The sequence below is a fragment of the Talpa occidentalis genome, unplaced genomic scaffold, assembly GCF_014898055.3.
Source record: "Talpa occidentalis isolate TD23 unplaced genomic scaffold, MPIMG_talOcc4v2.1 talOcc4.17, whole genome shotgun sequence".
Classification (NCBI taxonomy): domain Eukaryota; kingdom Metazoa; phylum Chordata; class Mammalia; order Eulipotyphla; family Talpidae; genus Talpa; species Talpa occidentalis.
Genome location: NW_023601754.1, coordinates 45,153,993 through 45,170,870, shown reverse-complemented (window position 1 = coordinate 45,170,870; position 16,878 = coordinate 45,153,993). Strand labels below are relative to the sequence as shown.

Genomic DNA, 16,878 nt, shown 5'->3' with positions numbered 1-16,878 from the left:
GGTGTCCATTTTTCTTCCAGTGTTCCTTTGTCGAAGGGGAATGTGTCCGGAGGCCTGTGAAGGGGGTGCGGGGGGCTCCCTCCCTTGGTCCAGGCATGCCGCCACCTGCCGCTGCCCTCACCCGCGGGCAGTCACGCAGCGCTGTACGTAGGGTGGAGAGCTGTGGTCTGTACGTGTTCCCAAGGAAGTTGCTAGACTGGCTGTACGCCCCACATGGGGGTGGGGGTGCAGATATGGAAGGTGGAAAGAGACAGGCGGGGATGGGAAGTGTTTTCTTCAGGGGCTGCCAGGCTGCCCGGGTGGTCTGAAACTCGGAACCTCCTCCTTGGCCCAGGCTGGGGCTCTGTCTGGGTCCGGGCAAGCGCCTGAGGCTGGTGGTGTGAGCAGGCGGGCAGGCCGGGAGCAGGTCCTGGGAGCAGTGAGCATGTGGAGGCTGCCAGGGCTCCCGCCTGGCTAGTCCGTTCTCAAAAGGGTCCAAGTTAAAGGGCAGGGGGCCTGTGACGCTTGGGCTGCCCACTCCAGGCCTGCAGTGTAGGGTTCGGGGCGCCTGACCCCCAGCCAATGGTTGATTGCTGGCTGGTGCTACCGCTGAGGTCATGAGAAGGTCGCAGGGGAGCAGAAACCCTCTCCACACCTGCCCCATTGGACGTGGTTTTGTTCAAGGCCAAATGCCACCCTCTGAAGAGTCTCCTTTGCCCAGGCTGTGGCAGCTCACAGCGTGTGCTCAGCTTGAAGCTGGGAGGGGAGCAGTGGCTGCATTGGGGACTGGGGGGTGGGTGGAGGTGACTGGGGTGGTGACGGCTGACTGGTGATGGGTGTGGAGGTGAGGAAGGGGACAGAGGAGGCCACGGTAGAGGGGGAGCTGGGCGTGGCACCGGGAGGCTCACTGATGGGCCGATTGTAGAAGAAGAAGGGGCACTGCTGGATGAAGAGTTCAATGATTGTCTGGTAGGTGCGAGTGGCCGTGAGGGCGTCCATGGTGCTGAAATCGGGGCGCATCAAGGTGGGCCAGAAGCAGATGGAGAGGTTCTCACTGGTCATGAGATTCACCTTGTTGTTGTGGCTGACTCTGTAGGCAACAGAAACTCAGGGTTAGTGCTTGGAGGGGTGGTGGGCCCAGGGCAGGGTCTCCACAAGCAGGGCCCGCCCCACCCCACATGTGCTCACAGCCAGTCACCCTTATAACTCTCCTGCTTACCCTCCCTCAGCCTGCGCTCCCGTGTCCTGACGTCTGCTCCACTGTCTCCACCCAGCCAGCTCCCGAGGGTGGCCCTGAGGCCAAGGCTCACAGGAGGCCACCCCTGGCCCTGCACCTGCCAGTGGATGGACTGCCTCAGAGCCCAAGGACTACCCATATTGCCCAAGGGGGTGACGATGCTCTGGCTGTGTAGAGTGGGAGTCAGTCTGCAGCCGGAGCTCCACAAACACCCTTTGCCAAGAGTGGAATAGGTCTGCACAGATATATCTGGAAAGGACCCTGGGCGTGCTGGGGACCACATGTATCTATTCTGGCCAGACCAGGACAGAAGGCCAAGGTGTCCAGTGTGGAGAATGCCCTTGTGAGCCAGATGTGCCCCCAGCGAGGAGGGGACCACTGACCGGCCGCAGGCTGGGCCAGCACCAGCCCTGGCTGGCGACTATCGGAGGGAAGCCCAGATACCAGCCCTGTGACCTACTTGTTCAGGTGGGAGATGACGTATTTGAAGACTTCGTGGTTCTCCTTTGGAAATTTCTTGAGTACCTCCTTAAGGGCATGTAACTTCTGTTCCCGGTCATTGATTTCTGAGAAAGGAGAAAACCAAACTTTGGTTTTTATGGCCAAGGTGGTAGGTGGGTATTCTTGGACGTTCTCTGAGGGCAAGCCCTGGCTTATAGACAAGGCAACTCCTGCTCTCCCTCATAGCCTGTGCCGAAGGCCAGCACACCTGGCAGTGGCACGGGCAAGGGCCAGACCCACCTCTGGGTCTGGAGTACTGCTGAAGGGGAGCACTGTGTGCCCGGGGCTTCCTGGCCCCCACCCCTCGAGTCTCAACGATCCGGAGAGACTCCACCATAAAGAACACCATTCTTTGCTCATCTGGTTGCCCCTGGAGACAGGCCTCCCAAGGCAGAAAGCCTGCTTGCTTCCTGAGCAGACGGGAGAGCACTGCCACCCACCCACGCCACCAGACGGCCCAGGGAGGGAGCCTATCACAAGACCAGGGCTCTGTCCTTTTCCTAGAGTCACAGGGACCATCACACATTTCCGCACTGGAGGAGCTGATGAAACAGTGCATCAAAGGGACTAGGCACCCCTTCCCCCACTGCCACCCACACTCTGCCCATCATGGAGTCCCGATGCAGTGGGAGCGTGAAGCCAGGCTAACCCGAAAGGCATGTGGAGTCAAGCTCAGTTCGGTGCTACTCTCCAGCCTGTGAGGCAGGGGCTGTCATCGCCCCACGGCAGGGGTGAGCAACCTGAGACCCAGAGGGGCTGCAGGTCTGGGAAGCACATCTGTCTGACTGGCGGAGGCGGCGGAACGGGCCTGGCCCACGCTGGCGATGAGCATGGAGAGATGGCACTCAGACTGACCACGGAGGGCCCCGGATGGGGGGCACATTAGGAAATATGATGGTTCCTGACTGGCTGGGGGGCATCCTTTGGGATGAATGAGAGTTCTAGACCTTCTCTCCACATCAGACAGGTACAAGTCTGTCCACCATTCACAGAGGTTCACGGAAGCCCTAAACCCACGGAAGCCTGGGGCCTCCCATCCTATGGAAGCATCGTGAGGAGGTTGGTCTGAGCGGATGTGGATGGGCAGAGAACGTGGACAGCCAGGGGAGGAGAACTGGCATGAGCCGGTTTCTGTTACCAGCCAGCTCCAGGCCTCAGGGGCGTGACCGTAAGCACCCGGCTCCTGCTCATCGAAGGGCCGGTGGTGGGCTCCCTTGCTCGGTGATAGCACTGGAGGAGCTGATGTGAACTGCACGCTCACAACCAGACACAATGTAAGAGCCCGGCACAGGTCAGACTGGAGGGAACTGGCACGAGGGAGCTGCTCCGACATGCAGTGTGAGCCATCGAGGCCCCCGGGCAGGCTGACAGATGTAAACTTGGGTCCGTTTTTTCACTTGTGTGACTTGATAAAAACAGTATTTTGGCAACAACTAGTCTATTAGAAAATGACTAAATAATCACGAGAACTAATCCTGTGGGGCCTTACCAGTTTTGTATCTCTGACACAAAATTTATGAAGGGTTCTAACTCTAGGGCACGTTTTCTCTCTAGCCTTGAGTTTCAAAACCCCTTACTGTTAAACTTCAATAAAAAGTTTACTTAGGGCCTCCCTGGTGGCACAAGGGGTTAAGTCTCAGCACTATGAAGCTATTCACAGCCATTGCAGCACGAGTTTGAGCCCCAGCCAGGGAGGTGACCCACATGGTGTAGCAGACCTCTCCCGTCTCCCCGCCACACCCCTCAGCAGTGTATTTCCGTCAGTCTGTCTGTTCTGCTTCCCACTCTGTCTCCGGTAACTCCTCTCACGCCCCCCGCCCCCGCACCTCTGGCCTGTACTCCAGCTCTTGTATCCTTAAATAAATCTTAAAAAAAAAAAAAAAAAAAAAGAGCCGGAAATTTCTACATTAAAAAAAAAAAGTATACTTAGTAAAAGCACATGCTCTGGGGAGTCCAAATGGCTCTACTGGAAACCACGAGAAGCCCATGTGTGGCCCTTGGCATGGGTCGGCTGCTCCCAGGGTAGCACCTTCACAGAGGAGCCCGTCTCACCTTCCCCTGGGCTGGAGGCAGGAAATGGGGCTGCCAGGCCTCCATCTGCCCGGGATGCCCTGGCTCCTTCCTCACTGCTGAGCAGCAAAGCGGGTGGTTTCCTTCCTCTCTTCCTTGGGGGGAGGGGACGGGCAGGGACGGTCTCAGCAAGGCGCCCCAAGGACGCTGGTGGCCCAGTGCCTTGAATCCTCTCCCACCAGCTGCGTGGTCCCAGCTCAGCCATCACCAGAGCAAATGGAAGCTGCGGGTGCATAGCCCGGCCTCAGGCCATGGGGCACAAGCCAGTCCTGCTATCTTTCTAACTCAATGTCGCTGGCCTCTCCCTCCAGCAAGCGAGCCCCTCAAGTGGGGAGGAGCCCCTGCAGCTCAGACTGGCAACCTCTGCTTGTAGTCAGGGCTCTGGGCAGGGCTGGAATGTTGGGGGACCCTTTCTGTCACTCTGTGGGCAGCCCCACTGCACACCCAACTGGAAAGTGGGCTGGGTTTACTCCACGTGCTGGTGAGAGGCAGCTCAATGCACCGGCTCTGGGCCACCGCCACTCACGCCGCAGAGCCCTCTCCAACTTCACGATCTCTGACACCCAGAGCCCTCTTCTGGGAGGCCCTCTAGGGCCCGGGTCTTGCTAGTGAATATACCAATATCTTTGAAATGAGAAGTCAAGTCACCTGAGAAGGCAAAGCAGGTTTAGGAGAGGCATTTTCAGGCCAGTGGAATGAAGATGAAGTCTGGACATATACACCAGTCCAGTGAGGACAATGAGACCCAAGGACCCTGGGGAGGAGGGGCAGTTGAAGACCATGGGGACCTCAGAGGTCAGCCTGCTGCTGGTTGATCACAGAAAGCAGATAAGCCAAGGCTCAAAGAAGTAAGAATACTGTGCCCAAACACTGTTTCTGCCCTGGCCGGGATACTCTGCTGCCATCTCTGGCGCCAGGCACCAGGTGTGGGTCTCAGTGCCCGTGGAAGTCCCTTACGGCCTTCAAACACCTCGCTCCCCTGCTCCACCAGAAAAGGAAGTTCCTGGGATCAGGTCACCCCCCAGGGACATGGGCAGGTGGGTGTGCAATGCCACCTCTTGCTCAGCTGGTAAAAGACTCCAAGGCCAGAATGGAAGATTCTGGAGTCTTTCTCCTGGAGGGAGGCATGGCACTGCAGACCGAGGGAGGGCTGAGGCTGCACGCGAGCTGGCTGCCGTATGCAGGGAGTGAGGAAAGCCAGTGTCCCTTATGCAGCTGTCTGGAGAGACAAGAGGAAGCAGGACCCAGAACCAGCAGCGTCTCAGGCAGCACGTGACCCAGAACCAGAAGATCAGCCAGATCTGGCTGCCTGGTAGCCTGGGCACATCAGTCTTCTATCATTTATTTATTTTTAAAGATTTATTTATGCATACAAGAGCTGGGGTGCAGGCCAGAGGTGAGGGGGTTGGGGGTTTGAGAGAATTCACCAGAGACAGAGTGGGGAGCAGAATAGGTGGATCAACTGAAATCCACTGGTGAGGGGAGCAGCGTGGAGACAGGAGAGGTCTGCTGTGCCAAGTGGGTCAGCTCCTTGGCTGGGGATCAAACTCAGGCCATAGCGGTGATAGCACTGAAACTTAACCCCCAGGCCACCAGGGAGGCCTCGTTTATCATTTCTAGTCTATCATCCGCCCAAAGGAAAGGGTAAGACGATAAGCTGAGAGCCTAAAATGTTCGCGTCATATGTCCCTTTGACAAGCTGATGAAAGCTGCTGGTCTTTACCATAGTCTAAAAAGTGCACAGCGAACTTTATAAGCAGTGACAGGTCTGATGAGGCCTGGAGTCAAAGGCCCTTCATCTCAGAACCTGTGGACTGAGGCAGCGCAGTTCTAGGATAGTGCCTGTGGGCTGGACTGTAGGGTTCTAGATAGGGGGGATGCTATGGGAAGAAGAGGAGAAGATGTGGGCATGAACACTTGATAATACTTCTCTCAAAGGCTAGAGTGAGGTGTGAGGACAAGATGGAATAGGAAATTCCTCTGCCTCCTGAAATCTTGGTTCTACCTGGGTTGTACCTCACCCTGTCTTCTGGGTGCACTTCCTCACTGCACTTCCTGCTCAGCTGCTTCATTCTGTCTGGCAGTTAACTGTGCACCCAGGGAGGGCAGGGATGGGGTTTGAGCACAGACACCTGGGCCGAAGGTGCCCCCCAGGAGGGTACTTCCCACTTGAATCTCCCACACATCACCTTGAACATGGCATGAACAACTGTTGAACAATGACAAAGACCTATTTTGTGGACAGTTTCAGCAATGTTAAATATTAGGAAATTCTGGAGCTAGCAAAACAATCTGAGAGTGACCTTGATATTTGTTGTGATGGGATCTGAAACCATTTCCAAGCCCTGAACACACGCAGACATGACAGCTCTTAGGTATTAGTGGAAAAAGCTGGGCAAGGTGATGTTGCCATGGAAACCCAGACTGGCTGGGAATAGCTACTTTGGTGCTCGAGAATCTTCGTTCTGTAATGTCCTTTAACACTGACTCTGGCACTGCCTGGGCAGTGCTCTGGCCTGTTAAACTCGCCCCTAACAGGCAGAGTCCTGCTCTCCCCATTCAGGTGCTCTGCCCACAAGAGGTGCCATGTCAGGGAGATACATTCCTTCCACCAGGTTCAAGACCACGAAGCCCCAGCTGAGCTTGGGGCACAGGAAATACACAATGGGAAGAAAAAGCGGAAAATCTCCACCCTTTTCCAGGCTGCAGTAGCAGCAAGAAGCTCGCTCTTCAGCAGAAGTGAACGGAAGCTGCTGTAGGAAAAGCAGCTGATTCCCTATCAATACAGCCTCCCTCTCCGGCCCACCCTCCAAAAACAAAAAGATGCTATGTCAGCAGTTTCCGTAGAAACAATGGGACGCTACAGGGTGCCAGGACCCTACCAGCCTCTAGATGGCGCCAAGTCAAGGCAAATGCTGAAATGCTGACTGACACCCCACCCCAGCTCCTTCTTTCCCCTAACTTCTGCCCAGAGACAAGCTGAGGTAGAAAGAGAGCTGGCTCCAAGTAGAAAGTTCCAGTGCATTCCACCCCTGGGCTGCCTGGAGTCAGCTGGTGAGGCGATGCCAGAGGGGCTCTCTATCTTTGGGCTGCAGAGGGGAGCATGGGCCACCACCAGTTCTCACCCCCTAAAACTCATTGGGAGAAACTCTGACTCTATCTCCTCAGGCACATGGCAAAGGTCAGGCAACTGCATGACAGCCCCAGAGCCCCAGAAGGCTCAGCAAGCGGGAGCTGTAAATGATTTCAGTTTCTTAATACCAGAAGACAAAACCAGGCATGCCCAGGCTGTGGAAATGAAGATTACAGGGAGTGACTGGGGCCCTGCAGCCTCGGCGGCGCTCAGGCTCTGACAAGGCACCTCACAGTTCAGAGGTGGATACTGCCACTAAGAATATGTGACCCAAGACTGCTGATATCTGACGTTCCACCACTCCCCCATTTTGGCCCACCCTATTAGCCTGTGAGTAAATCGTGCCTGCGTGAAAGTCTCTTTTGAGCTGGGCACCGACAAGATGAGACCAATGTGCAATGGTCCAAGGAACACGCCTTTTCCCTTCTCTTCAGCCTGCTGCTGCAGACACGCTCCTCACCGGCAGGACCACAATAGCTGCTTTTGCGGGTACTGGCCCAGCAAGCTCCAAACACTGCCTTGTGCCCCGCGGTGGCAGGTTCCAAGAGGACAGGCTCTGCAGTACTACATGGAGTCAGCAAGGTTGCCCAGTGGAAAGGCTCTCACTGGTGGACAAACGAGGTGGGCCGGGCACACACAGTGGGGGTGGAGGGGGCAGAAGGGACAGCACTAAAGGTCACCATTAAATCCCGAGGTGCTAGCCTGCTGTAGCCCGAGTGAGCATCTAGTGAGGGCCGCTGAAGCTGACCCTTACCCTCTCCTCTCCCCAGAGGCTGGGTAGGCCGTCTAGCCCTGGGACACGTTAACTTCCTTAGATGAGAGACGAGAAGAAGGGGCAAGTGAGAGGAGGAAAGGAAAGGAATCCCTCCCAACAGGTCTGTTCTGGCTACAGCCCCCTCCCGACCCCTCCATGTCCAGGAATAGGGGAGTAATGAGCTAAGGGTCAGGAAGGTTACACTGGGCCATGCTACTGTGAATAAAGAAAAGAGCAGGTATCCTCCCAAGCCTGATACTAAAACTAGGCTCTTCACTCTCAGCATTTTTGGGGAAGCTGCCCCTCTCCTGCAAGAGCCTTGAGAGGAACCTGCAGTCTATAAAGGCTGGGGTCTAATTGGCAAGTCCCCTTCTTTGTGCCCTTCAAACTTCAGCTCCAAGAGCCCAAGGGCCCACTTCCTGAGGGTAGCATCCACTCCTGTGGAGCTGCACCCACTCTGTCTCAGTCTGCCCAACAGTCTGGGTGCTGCCGGGGCCCAAAGAGCCACGCAGGGGCTGGTACTCACTGTGCGCCTCCACCAGGTCAATCTGCATGTTGTACGGGACCAAGGGGTCTGGCAGCTCTGAGAAAAAGCTCTTCATGGCGCCAGCCACAGTGTTCACTGTGAAGTCTTTCTCTGCCAAGTCAAGGTTGTGGTCTGAAAAGAAGTCAGGAGCGTGAGGACAGAGACCCAGGTTGAGCGGAAGCAGAAGGCAAACTCGGCACTTGGGGAGTTGGGGTCACCCTGGGACCCTGAGATGCTGCCCGAGGCTGGGCTGGAGCTGGGCAAGGACTGAGCACTGTCAGTGTGGACGAGAGTGCTGTGTGGGGGGCTGCCAATAACGTTCTGAGGGTCACAGAGAGGCTGACATCCATGGCTCCTTCCACAGTTGTCCTCTGAGTACAGGAGCTGCACCCCTTCATCCCTGTTTCTGGAGCCCTCTGACTCCTTGTCTGGCTTGGACAGGTTGCTACAGTCCACACCCTGCTCCCCGGGCCCCGCTTAGGGAACAGAAGAGGCAGCTTCCCTGGAAGCCAGTTTACTTTTCATGAGGGTCATAAAAATGTCAGTCTTGGCTGCTGTCTCGCCTCTGTCCTTGCCTCGTCCCTTCTCCTCTGGCTGCCCCCAAACTACGACACCACCCACCTCGTCGCCAGTTCTGATTCACATGCTTGAATGCATGGAGAGTCTGTGGGAGTCAGCTACCGGCAGGCATCGGTGGCTTCCACTCTGGGGAGTGACTTGTGCCTCAGGTCACCGCATATACACGGCTGCATGCCGGGCGCACGGCTCTAGCCGCCTCGGCCTCAACCTTCCAGTCTGCAGACGAGCAGGGGCTGCCATGGGACCGGGCGCCTGGGCGCTGAGGCGGGGCCTGCTCCCGCCTTGAGCTTGATCACTCAGGCCTGGCCACGGGTGGAGCTGGGCATGTTAATCCTCGGCTCAGCTTCCTCCCTGGCCGGGCACCCTGGAGAACTTTTACCGCTTTGGCTCATGCGCTGCTGGCGGGGACGTCTCAGTCGCTCCGCGTATGCTCAGTTCTAAGAGAGCGCGCTTGGCTGCCGGGTTAAGGTGAAGCAGAATTGGCTGTCTGGCTCTAGGCCTCTCAAAGCTGACCTAGCTCAGGAGATCGGAGTCTCTGCCAAGAGCCTGTGTGATGCTTGAGAGTACAGCTTTGAGAGTCTGGGGCCTGAGGCTCAGCTCTCACCCAATGTCCCCTCCACTGTGTTTCACTGTTGCAGGGACTTTGGGAGGAGGGGAGTTATGGGTGAGGGCACGCCTGACACCTGGCACCCATGGGAAAACTGGATCCTTGTCTCCACTCAACTCTCATAGTACGTGCCCACCACCATCCTGCCCGGCCTAGAGCCGGGGTGGCCTGACCATGCGGTTGGAGTGTGCGAAGCAGGCTGCTTTCCCTCCTTCTCTGCAGCGGTGTGACCAGGGAGACAAGGCTATGTGGGGCCAAAAGTCCCGCCTTTCTCAGTCACCAAGCCAGCAACTCTTGGCACTGGAGCTGAGTGCGGGCAGGGCCCCCACGGGCAGTTCGGTGAGGGGAGGGGCACGGCCTCGCAAGACTCCAGCTTGCTGCAGGGCCAGCCGGCGGCCTTACCTTGATCAAACTGTCTCTGCAGACTCTCCATCTCTGACTTGTTCCCGCTGACCCGGTAGATGCCTTCAGTGCTCAGTCCTGCGGGCAAACAAGTAGGCATCTCAGGAGCAGAAGAGGAGAACGAGCATGAGGAGGGTGGGACCCGAGCATAGAAGGGGAGAGCCAGGGAGCTTCCATGAGGCCCCCGCCATGAGAAACAGGGCTAGGCACTCTGTATCTTTCTAAATGCCTCAATCCAGTTGTCCTCCATTTTCTATTCATTTAAATTCCTTTAAAAAACTTTTTTGTGTGTGGGTAAAAAAATTAACAGAAGTATACCAGTCAAAGACAGCTTTTGGCTACATTTTGATGTATATTCTTAATTTTTTTAAAGAAATGGAGATAATACTGCTTTAACCCACCTTTTCCACTCACAAAGCACACTATAAACTTGTCCTGATCAATAATTATTCCTATTCTTTTACAAATCGATTTTATATTTTTGCAACCCTTCAACTTGCCCCAGTCCTGCTATAAATTCATTTTAAAGACATCTAAGTATGCAGTAACATTTTAAAAAGTCCTATTATTAATCATTCAGTTTTCCCAAGCCTTCACTGTTAGAAATAAAGCAAAATTATCTTTAAAAGAGTCTTGGCAGTTTGTGTGTCTCTCTTTGTTTTTTTTTTTTTTTTTTATTTATTTTATTTATTTAATAGAGGCATGTTTTATTATTTATTTATTTGTTTGTTTTTTTGTTTATACATGCACTGGGTACAGTCAGAAGCGTGGGAGGGTGAGAGAATTCACCAGAGCCAGAGCGGGGAGCAGAGCAGGCAGAAGGACCGAAGTACACTGCTGAGGGGAGCAGCGGGCGGCAGGAGAGGTCTGCGCGCCATGCGGGACCCTCCTCCGGCGGCCGGGGAGCAGCCGGGGATCGAACCGGCGCTGCAGAGGCCGCGGGCAGCTTCGCAACCCAGCGCTCAACCATTGCGCCACCAGGGAGGCCCAGTGTGTGTCTCTCTTTGTGAAAGAGGTCTTTGAGTATGTTATTAAGTTGTATATATTATGTTAGTATTATATACAGTTTTATCTTCTAATTGTCTACTGAAATGTTTAAAATACACAATTCAAAAATGTTAGGTTTTGAAGACCATTTTCTTCATGCTTAGAACAGATTTTCCTAATCCTGGATCAGATATTCTCTATTTTTTCTTTCTTGTTCTCTTGTAAGTTTTTAGATATAACAGTGTAATCCTTCAGGAGCTTATCTTGTGTACAGTGCTAGGTAAGGAAAGGAATCAATTATTAACATTCAGTTAAAAAATACAGAAGAACATCAAGTGTCACGTGAGGAAGCACCACTCAGCTTGGAGTGGATTCTCACCCCGGCCTACCCCAGCCTACCCTGGCCCGCTCTCGGGGAAGAAAATGTTCACTGCTGCAGCCCGAAGACCAAGGCTCTCGGGACAATGAAATCACTGTAGAACCAAGAAGGGATTTCAAGGGCAAACCAACCCCAGGTTCCTTCAAAGACTGTGGTTTCGCGGGCATCGAGGAAGCCCATGAGCCCCCACTGCACACCAGAAGACACCAGGCAGTGAGAGCGCGCCGGGCCTTTCAGTCAATTAGCAGACCCCCGAGGCCAGGGTCTCAATGCCAGTTAGTGCTATAATTGTGGTCTCTGGAGGGGCGCCCATCAGACGAGATAAAAGCTTCAGCCTGACTGTTTCTGGGGTCCCAGATTGGTGTGGCAGGTGAACTTGAAGAACAATGAAGCCCAAGTCATCCATTCCCTGACTTAAAAGCTGTTAATTGCACACAGACCTTTCACCCCAGAGAAAAGGGGGTTAATGGAGCAGACCCATGGACACCCGACACGCAGTGCCTAAGTACGACCACGACCACAGAGCTGTCGCTGTGCTAGTGTGAGGCGTGCGGCCACGCTGCAAACATGAGCACCCGGACACACCAGCCAGGTGGCGACCTTCCCCACATCCTCCCTTTTGGAGTCGCCTGCTGAGCTCACGCCCGCCTGCACTGAGCCAGGCGAGATGCCTCCATCCGCCCATTCACTCACTTGTGAAATGGATGATGACAGCATCTAATCCTCGTGGTTGGAGCTGAAGTCCTTGCCCTAAGTCACACGGCCTGGAGGCAGAGTGGTCTGAGTTCAGAGCCTCCACAATGTCCTGGAGGATGCTTGATATTTATGGACCAGGCTGGGGTCTAAACCACAGTCTCCCCTCACCCCAAGAAGAAAGATACAAACCCTCAGCATTCTGCTAAAAGTTGGTACATCCCCAGTGCTGTCAACCCAAAGTCAGAGGTCAGGAACGGCCGCTTTACCAAACCCAGTGGGCAATTTTATAATGGACTCTCTTCTCAGTGACTTTTCTTTTCTCAGACATGTTTAAACCTCCTACCTATTTCACATCTCGGGTAACACATACCATAAGCTTGAGGATGAATCATCCATACTTTGGCAGGCCCCAGGTATGTGTCAGCTGGCTCAGGAACTATTTTCTATGTATTTCTCTTTACCTGAAGATCAGCCCTCCCTGATACAAAGAAAATGATGGTACAAATGTCAAAATCTTAAAAATTCTAGAAAGTGTGGCAAAACTCACGTGGAGTGGCCCTTTCTGAATGGCAGAAGGTTCTGACAGCTCAGCCCGTCACCAGCTTCTAGGATGCCTTCTAGCAGAGTCATCCTCTCCCCAGCTTCCTGGCAACCACGTGCCTGCCCCCCCAGCGAAGAGACCAAACTGCCAATTAGCTATCTGGGAGCGATCAGAGAAGCTGAGCCTGCTGAAACCTCCCGAGGTGGCGGATCGCAAAGATGAAGGCTTTGAAAGTGCAAGGCCAGCAACATGGCATCTATTAATCATCAACTCAGTACTTCCTGTAATCTGGACGCATGTTTATTTTACAAAATCCCATTTTAAAATAGCAAGGCTACTGCCCCACACAGCACCATGGAATCATTTAGGAAATGCATCATTTGCTTGGCCAGTACAATTTATCACAACTACTAATTAGACATCAATTAAAAAAAAATAAACATAACAAACCTTAGGGCAGATCACAAGCACCACAAAGGCAGCCAGTGAGCTAGGGCCAGCGACGCAGGTGAGAACATGGACACCTGACAGCACAGGCAGCCAGCCAAGGAGCAGGCTCTCCGGCAGCCGCTGGATTCTGAGGCGGTGTGTGCCAGGACCCCCAGGTCAGCACAGAAACACACCAGGGCGACTTGGGTTCACGCTGCCAGCAGAAAGCAGAGCCATAACCGGGAGTGAAACCCTTAGGTCTATTCCATGGCCTCAAGCCCACCTGAGAAAGCGTCAACCTTCAGCTCAGAGGCAGTTCCACACAGCAGAAGTTCCCCAAGGTCCACTACCAAAGCAGCCGCACAGGCCTCTTGGCTTTCTTTTTTTATTTTTATTTATTTATTTTTTAAAAGATTTATTTATTTATACAAGCACTGGGTAAAGTCAGAGTCGTGGGAGGGTGAGAGAATTCACCAGAGCCAGGGCAGAAAGCAGAACAGGCAGACTGACGAAGCACACTGCTGAGGGGAGCAGCGGGCAGCAGGAGAGGTCTGCGCGCCATGTGGGACCCTCGCCCGGTGGCCGGGCATCGAACCGCGCTGCAGAGGCTGCGGGCAGCTTCGCAGCCCAGCGCTCAGCCACTGCGCCACCAGGAAGGCCCAATTGGCTTTCTTTTTTTAAAAAAAAGTCCTATTAGTTTCAAGTCCCTTCTCTGTTTTAGTTCATCTCTGGAAATAGAACAGGAGAAAGTTCAGAAGGGTCAAGGTCACTGCTGTTCAAACTTCAGAACAAATGCCACGTGGAACAGCCTTGTCCCAAGGGCCCTGAAGTACAGAGCCCCCGCTGAGAATGGATGTCACAGGAAGGCACGTGAGGTCTCCATATATACTGTAACTATTCACGGCGACAGCTGTCATTCACTGGAATGGCCCAGAGCTTTTGAACTCCCCCATCACCCGACAGTCATCTGTCTATGATGCTGTTTTAAAAAAATTAATACCTGATCTAAGAAGATAGTTAAAACAACAGTAAACCATTTACTGGATGCTATCTACATGCGACGCACGTCCTGTTAAGTACCTGTCATGCGTTTTTATGTTAGCTCTCACAATAGCCCTTCAAAGGCTATGACTGCGCCCCACTTTACAGATAGGAATGCTGAAGCTAAGAAGTAACGCAACGCGCACTAGGTCGGAGAGCTGGTGGGCTGCACTCTGAAGCCATTTGATCCTAGAGCTACATGCTTTTACTGCTAAGTTCTAAATCATGAGTTCTCAATATTGAGACCAGCACCACCAGAAGGTTCCTGGTTCTGTTGGTTTCGAATGGGGCCCAATAACCTGCATTTCTAACAGACTGCCAGATGAGGCCTCCGCTGCTGGGAACTGTACTTCGAGAACTGCCACTCTAGAAGATGACCCAGGCCCCTAAAGTCTCTTTGACTCCAAATTCTACGATTCAATAAAACTGGGGCACGATACCCCAGGAAGAATAGATACCAGATACTTTACAGACAAAGCATTCCCCCAAGCACTAAAACTGCTGCTTTTTAAAGTCCTTATGTAGTTTTAAACTTTAACCACGGTGGTCACGTATGGCTTGTAAGTGGGTTACAAAACCGAGGAAAGCAAAGAGGCCCTGTTCTTTCCATCAGTGTTTACTGAGCACCCAGCACCCACATGGCAGATAAGTGCCTTAGAGCTTTCAGGAATAGTCTTCCTGAAAAACAATTTTGGCAACATAGGAAGGCTAGACAACGCAACAAGGCCTGTTACCAGGCGTTCCCCACGGGCTCAGAGTTGCATTTTTACCCCGACTTCCCTGTTAGAGCTGCGGCCCTGGCCCGGCTCCGGGGCACTAGGAAAGTGGACAGTGACCCAAAGGAGCCTGGAAACCAAGCAGAGGGATCACCTCCTGCCCTGGTATGTGTCTGATTTTCTGAAATGTCCAAACAAGTTTTTATTCCTGGACCCCAAGCCACCACTTCTCAGCACCAGGGTTCTTGGCCAGAAGTTGTTCTGTGGAGGGAGTGGGGGCGGCGGGGGAGGCTCCACCTCTGCTCATGCGCAGGGGACCCAGTTCCTCCTGTTTCCTTTCTAGCAACAAATCAATCCTTCTCCCAAGACTAACTCTGACTTGTTTTTACTTCCTATATTTAGATATCAAAACTCAGCACTTTACTCCTTCAAAAAAAAAAAAAAAATTCTAACTGGGGCTGCCAGTGCTCTAAAATGCCCCACACCAGATAGATTGCCAAAACCAACTTCTGTCAACTTTTCTGGAGGCTGAAAACGCATCTAACAGACCAGTCTCCTTGTCTTTCATGCATCCAGCAGGTGAGTGTAAGGCAGGCCGAGTTTCCAGGTCAGAGGGGTGCAGAGAGCTCTAGAGAGAAGGCCACTCCTTTGGGCATAAAATTCAAATTGTCTTAAAGGTGGACTGACCTGTTGGGAGGAGTAAGAAGCCCCTGTTTTGGTTAAATGCCAAGAGTACACCTAAGGGGTATCTCCTGTGAAGATCACACCGCAGCAGCCCCACCTCAAAAGGAGACGAAAGGATGGAGGGCAGTGCAGCATCTCAGCTAGGTCAGCAGTTACCAGCTGGCTGGAGGGCCCAGGCAGTGCACCCCATATCTCCTTCCATCATGCACGCTGGTCATGTGCCTTTAATGTGCTCTCAGCATGGGGATGGGAGCGTAGCTATTGCTGATGATCTACGAGGAAAGCAAGCCGGCGGAAGGACGAGCCCCTGAGATTTGCTGTCACGGACACAGGAGCTCAATGTCGTGGCTCCGAGTACAGGCTGACCAACACCAGCCCACCTTCTAGATTCTGAGAGGCGCGAGCAAGGTCCACAGCACAACGCCTGCATGACTCTTTTTCTTTTGTCTGCACTCCTAACAAGCCTTAACAGCAGCTCTCCCTGTAGGCCTGGTCTGCTCTGAGGGCTCAGTCAAAACAAGCCAGACTCAGAGAAGATTTAAAAACATGCAAGGGCTGTGACACCAAAGTGACCTCAGCTCTGATCCTGGCTGTCTGGTGCTGGCTGGGTGACAGGGACAAAGCTCTCCACCTCTCAGGGTCGGGTTCTCCTCATCAAAAATGGGGCCATTGTCAACAGCGATGAATACTGAGATGACACATAGGAAAGCAGGTAACACAAAGGGTTGGTGTCTAGAAGCAATGACGATAACTGAAAACACCCCAGCCCTGACTTTTGCTGAGGGCTTGCCCTCAGGCACTTTTCTAAGCTCTTCATTGGAATGATCACAGTGAATCCACCCAATAATTCCTTGAGGTAAACGTCATTATTATTTTTCTTTATCATTTTACAGATGGCAAGTGAAGGCTCAGAGAGGCTGAGTGATGTGCCTCAGGCCACAGAGCTGGGTCAGTGGTGCTGGCCACATTTGAGGGGCTCCCTCAAGCTTCTGCCTTAGATGACTACATATTTAGAGCTGGGTCTTTTTTTTAAAGTGTTTTTTTTTTTTAATTTAGATTTATTTATTTTTATACAACTGGGGTACAGGCCAGAGGTGTGGGAGGGTGAGAGGATTCACCAGAGACAGAGTGGGGAACAGAACAGGCAGACAGAATGAAATACACTGATGAGGGGAGCAGTGGGCGAGACAGGAAAAGCCTGCCGCACCATGTGGGTATCTCTCTGGCTGGCCAGGAATCGAACCGGTGCTGCAGAGGCTGCGGACAGCTTCACAGCGCTGCGCTCAACCCGCTGCACCACCAGGGAGGCCCTGACTGCATATTTAAATGTCACGCTCCGACTTTCAGGGGACGCTCCCTGTTCCCTTCTCCCTCGAACATTCTATGTGGGCTCCATGCCACCATCGCCAGCTTCACCGTGGGTGTGAGGATGTTCCGGCCCCCGCCCAGTCAGGCATGTGCATTCATCCCGTCAATGTTCTCCTCTGTGCCCTGGAGGGGGAGGCAGAGCCAGAGGAAAGGCGCCGCCTCCTCTCCGCGCAGAAAGCAGCGGCGGGAAGCACCCTTGCTTTATTCCTAGGAAGAAGTTCTACCATTGATAACACTGAAGAGTCCCCA

The 16,878-nt window shown here is 53.4% G+C and overlaps 1 protein-coding gene across 1 annotated transcript in view; it reads right to left on the bottom strand.

Annotated features, from left to right (window-relative positions):
* Positions 1-519: 519 nt before the first annotated feature.
* Positions 520-16,878, bottom strand: part of ARHGAP35 (Rho GTPase activating protein 35) — a 107,851-nt gene continuing 91,492 nt past the window's right edge. The window contains exons 4-7 of the mRNA XM_037516846.2: positions 9,789-9,866; positions 8,201-8,332; positions 1,677-1,782; positions 520-1,069 (exon numbers count right to left, since the gene is read on the bottom strand). Coding sequence (XP_037372743.1) covers positions 712-1,069; positions 1,677-1,782; positions 8,201-8,332; positions 9,789-9,866 — 674 coding nt within the window. The 3' untranslated portion in view covers positions 520-711. The remainder of the gene's footprint in view (positions 1,070-1,676; positions 1,783-8,200; positions 8,333-9,788; positions 9,867-16,878) is intronic.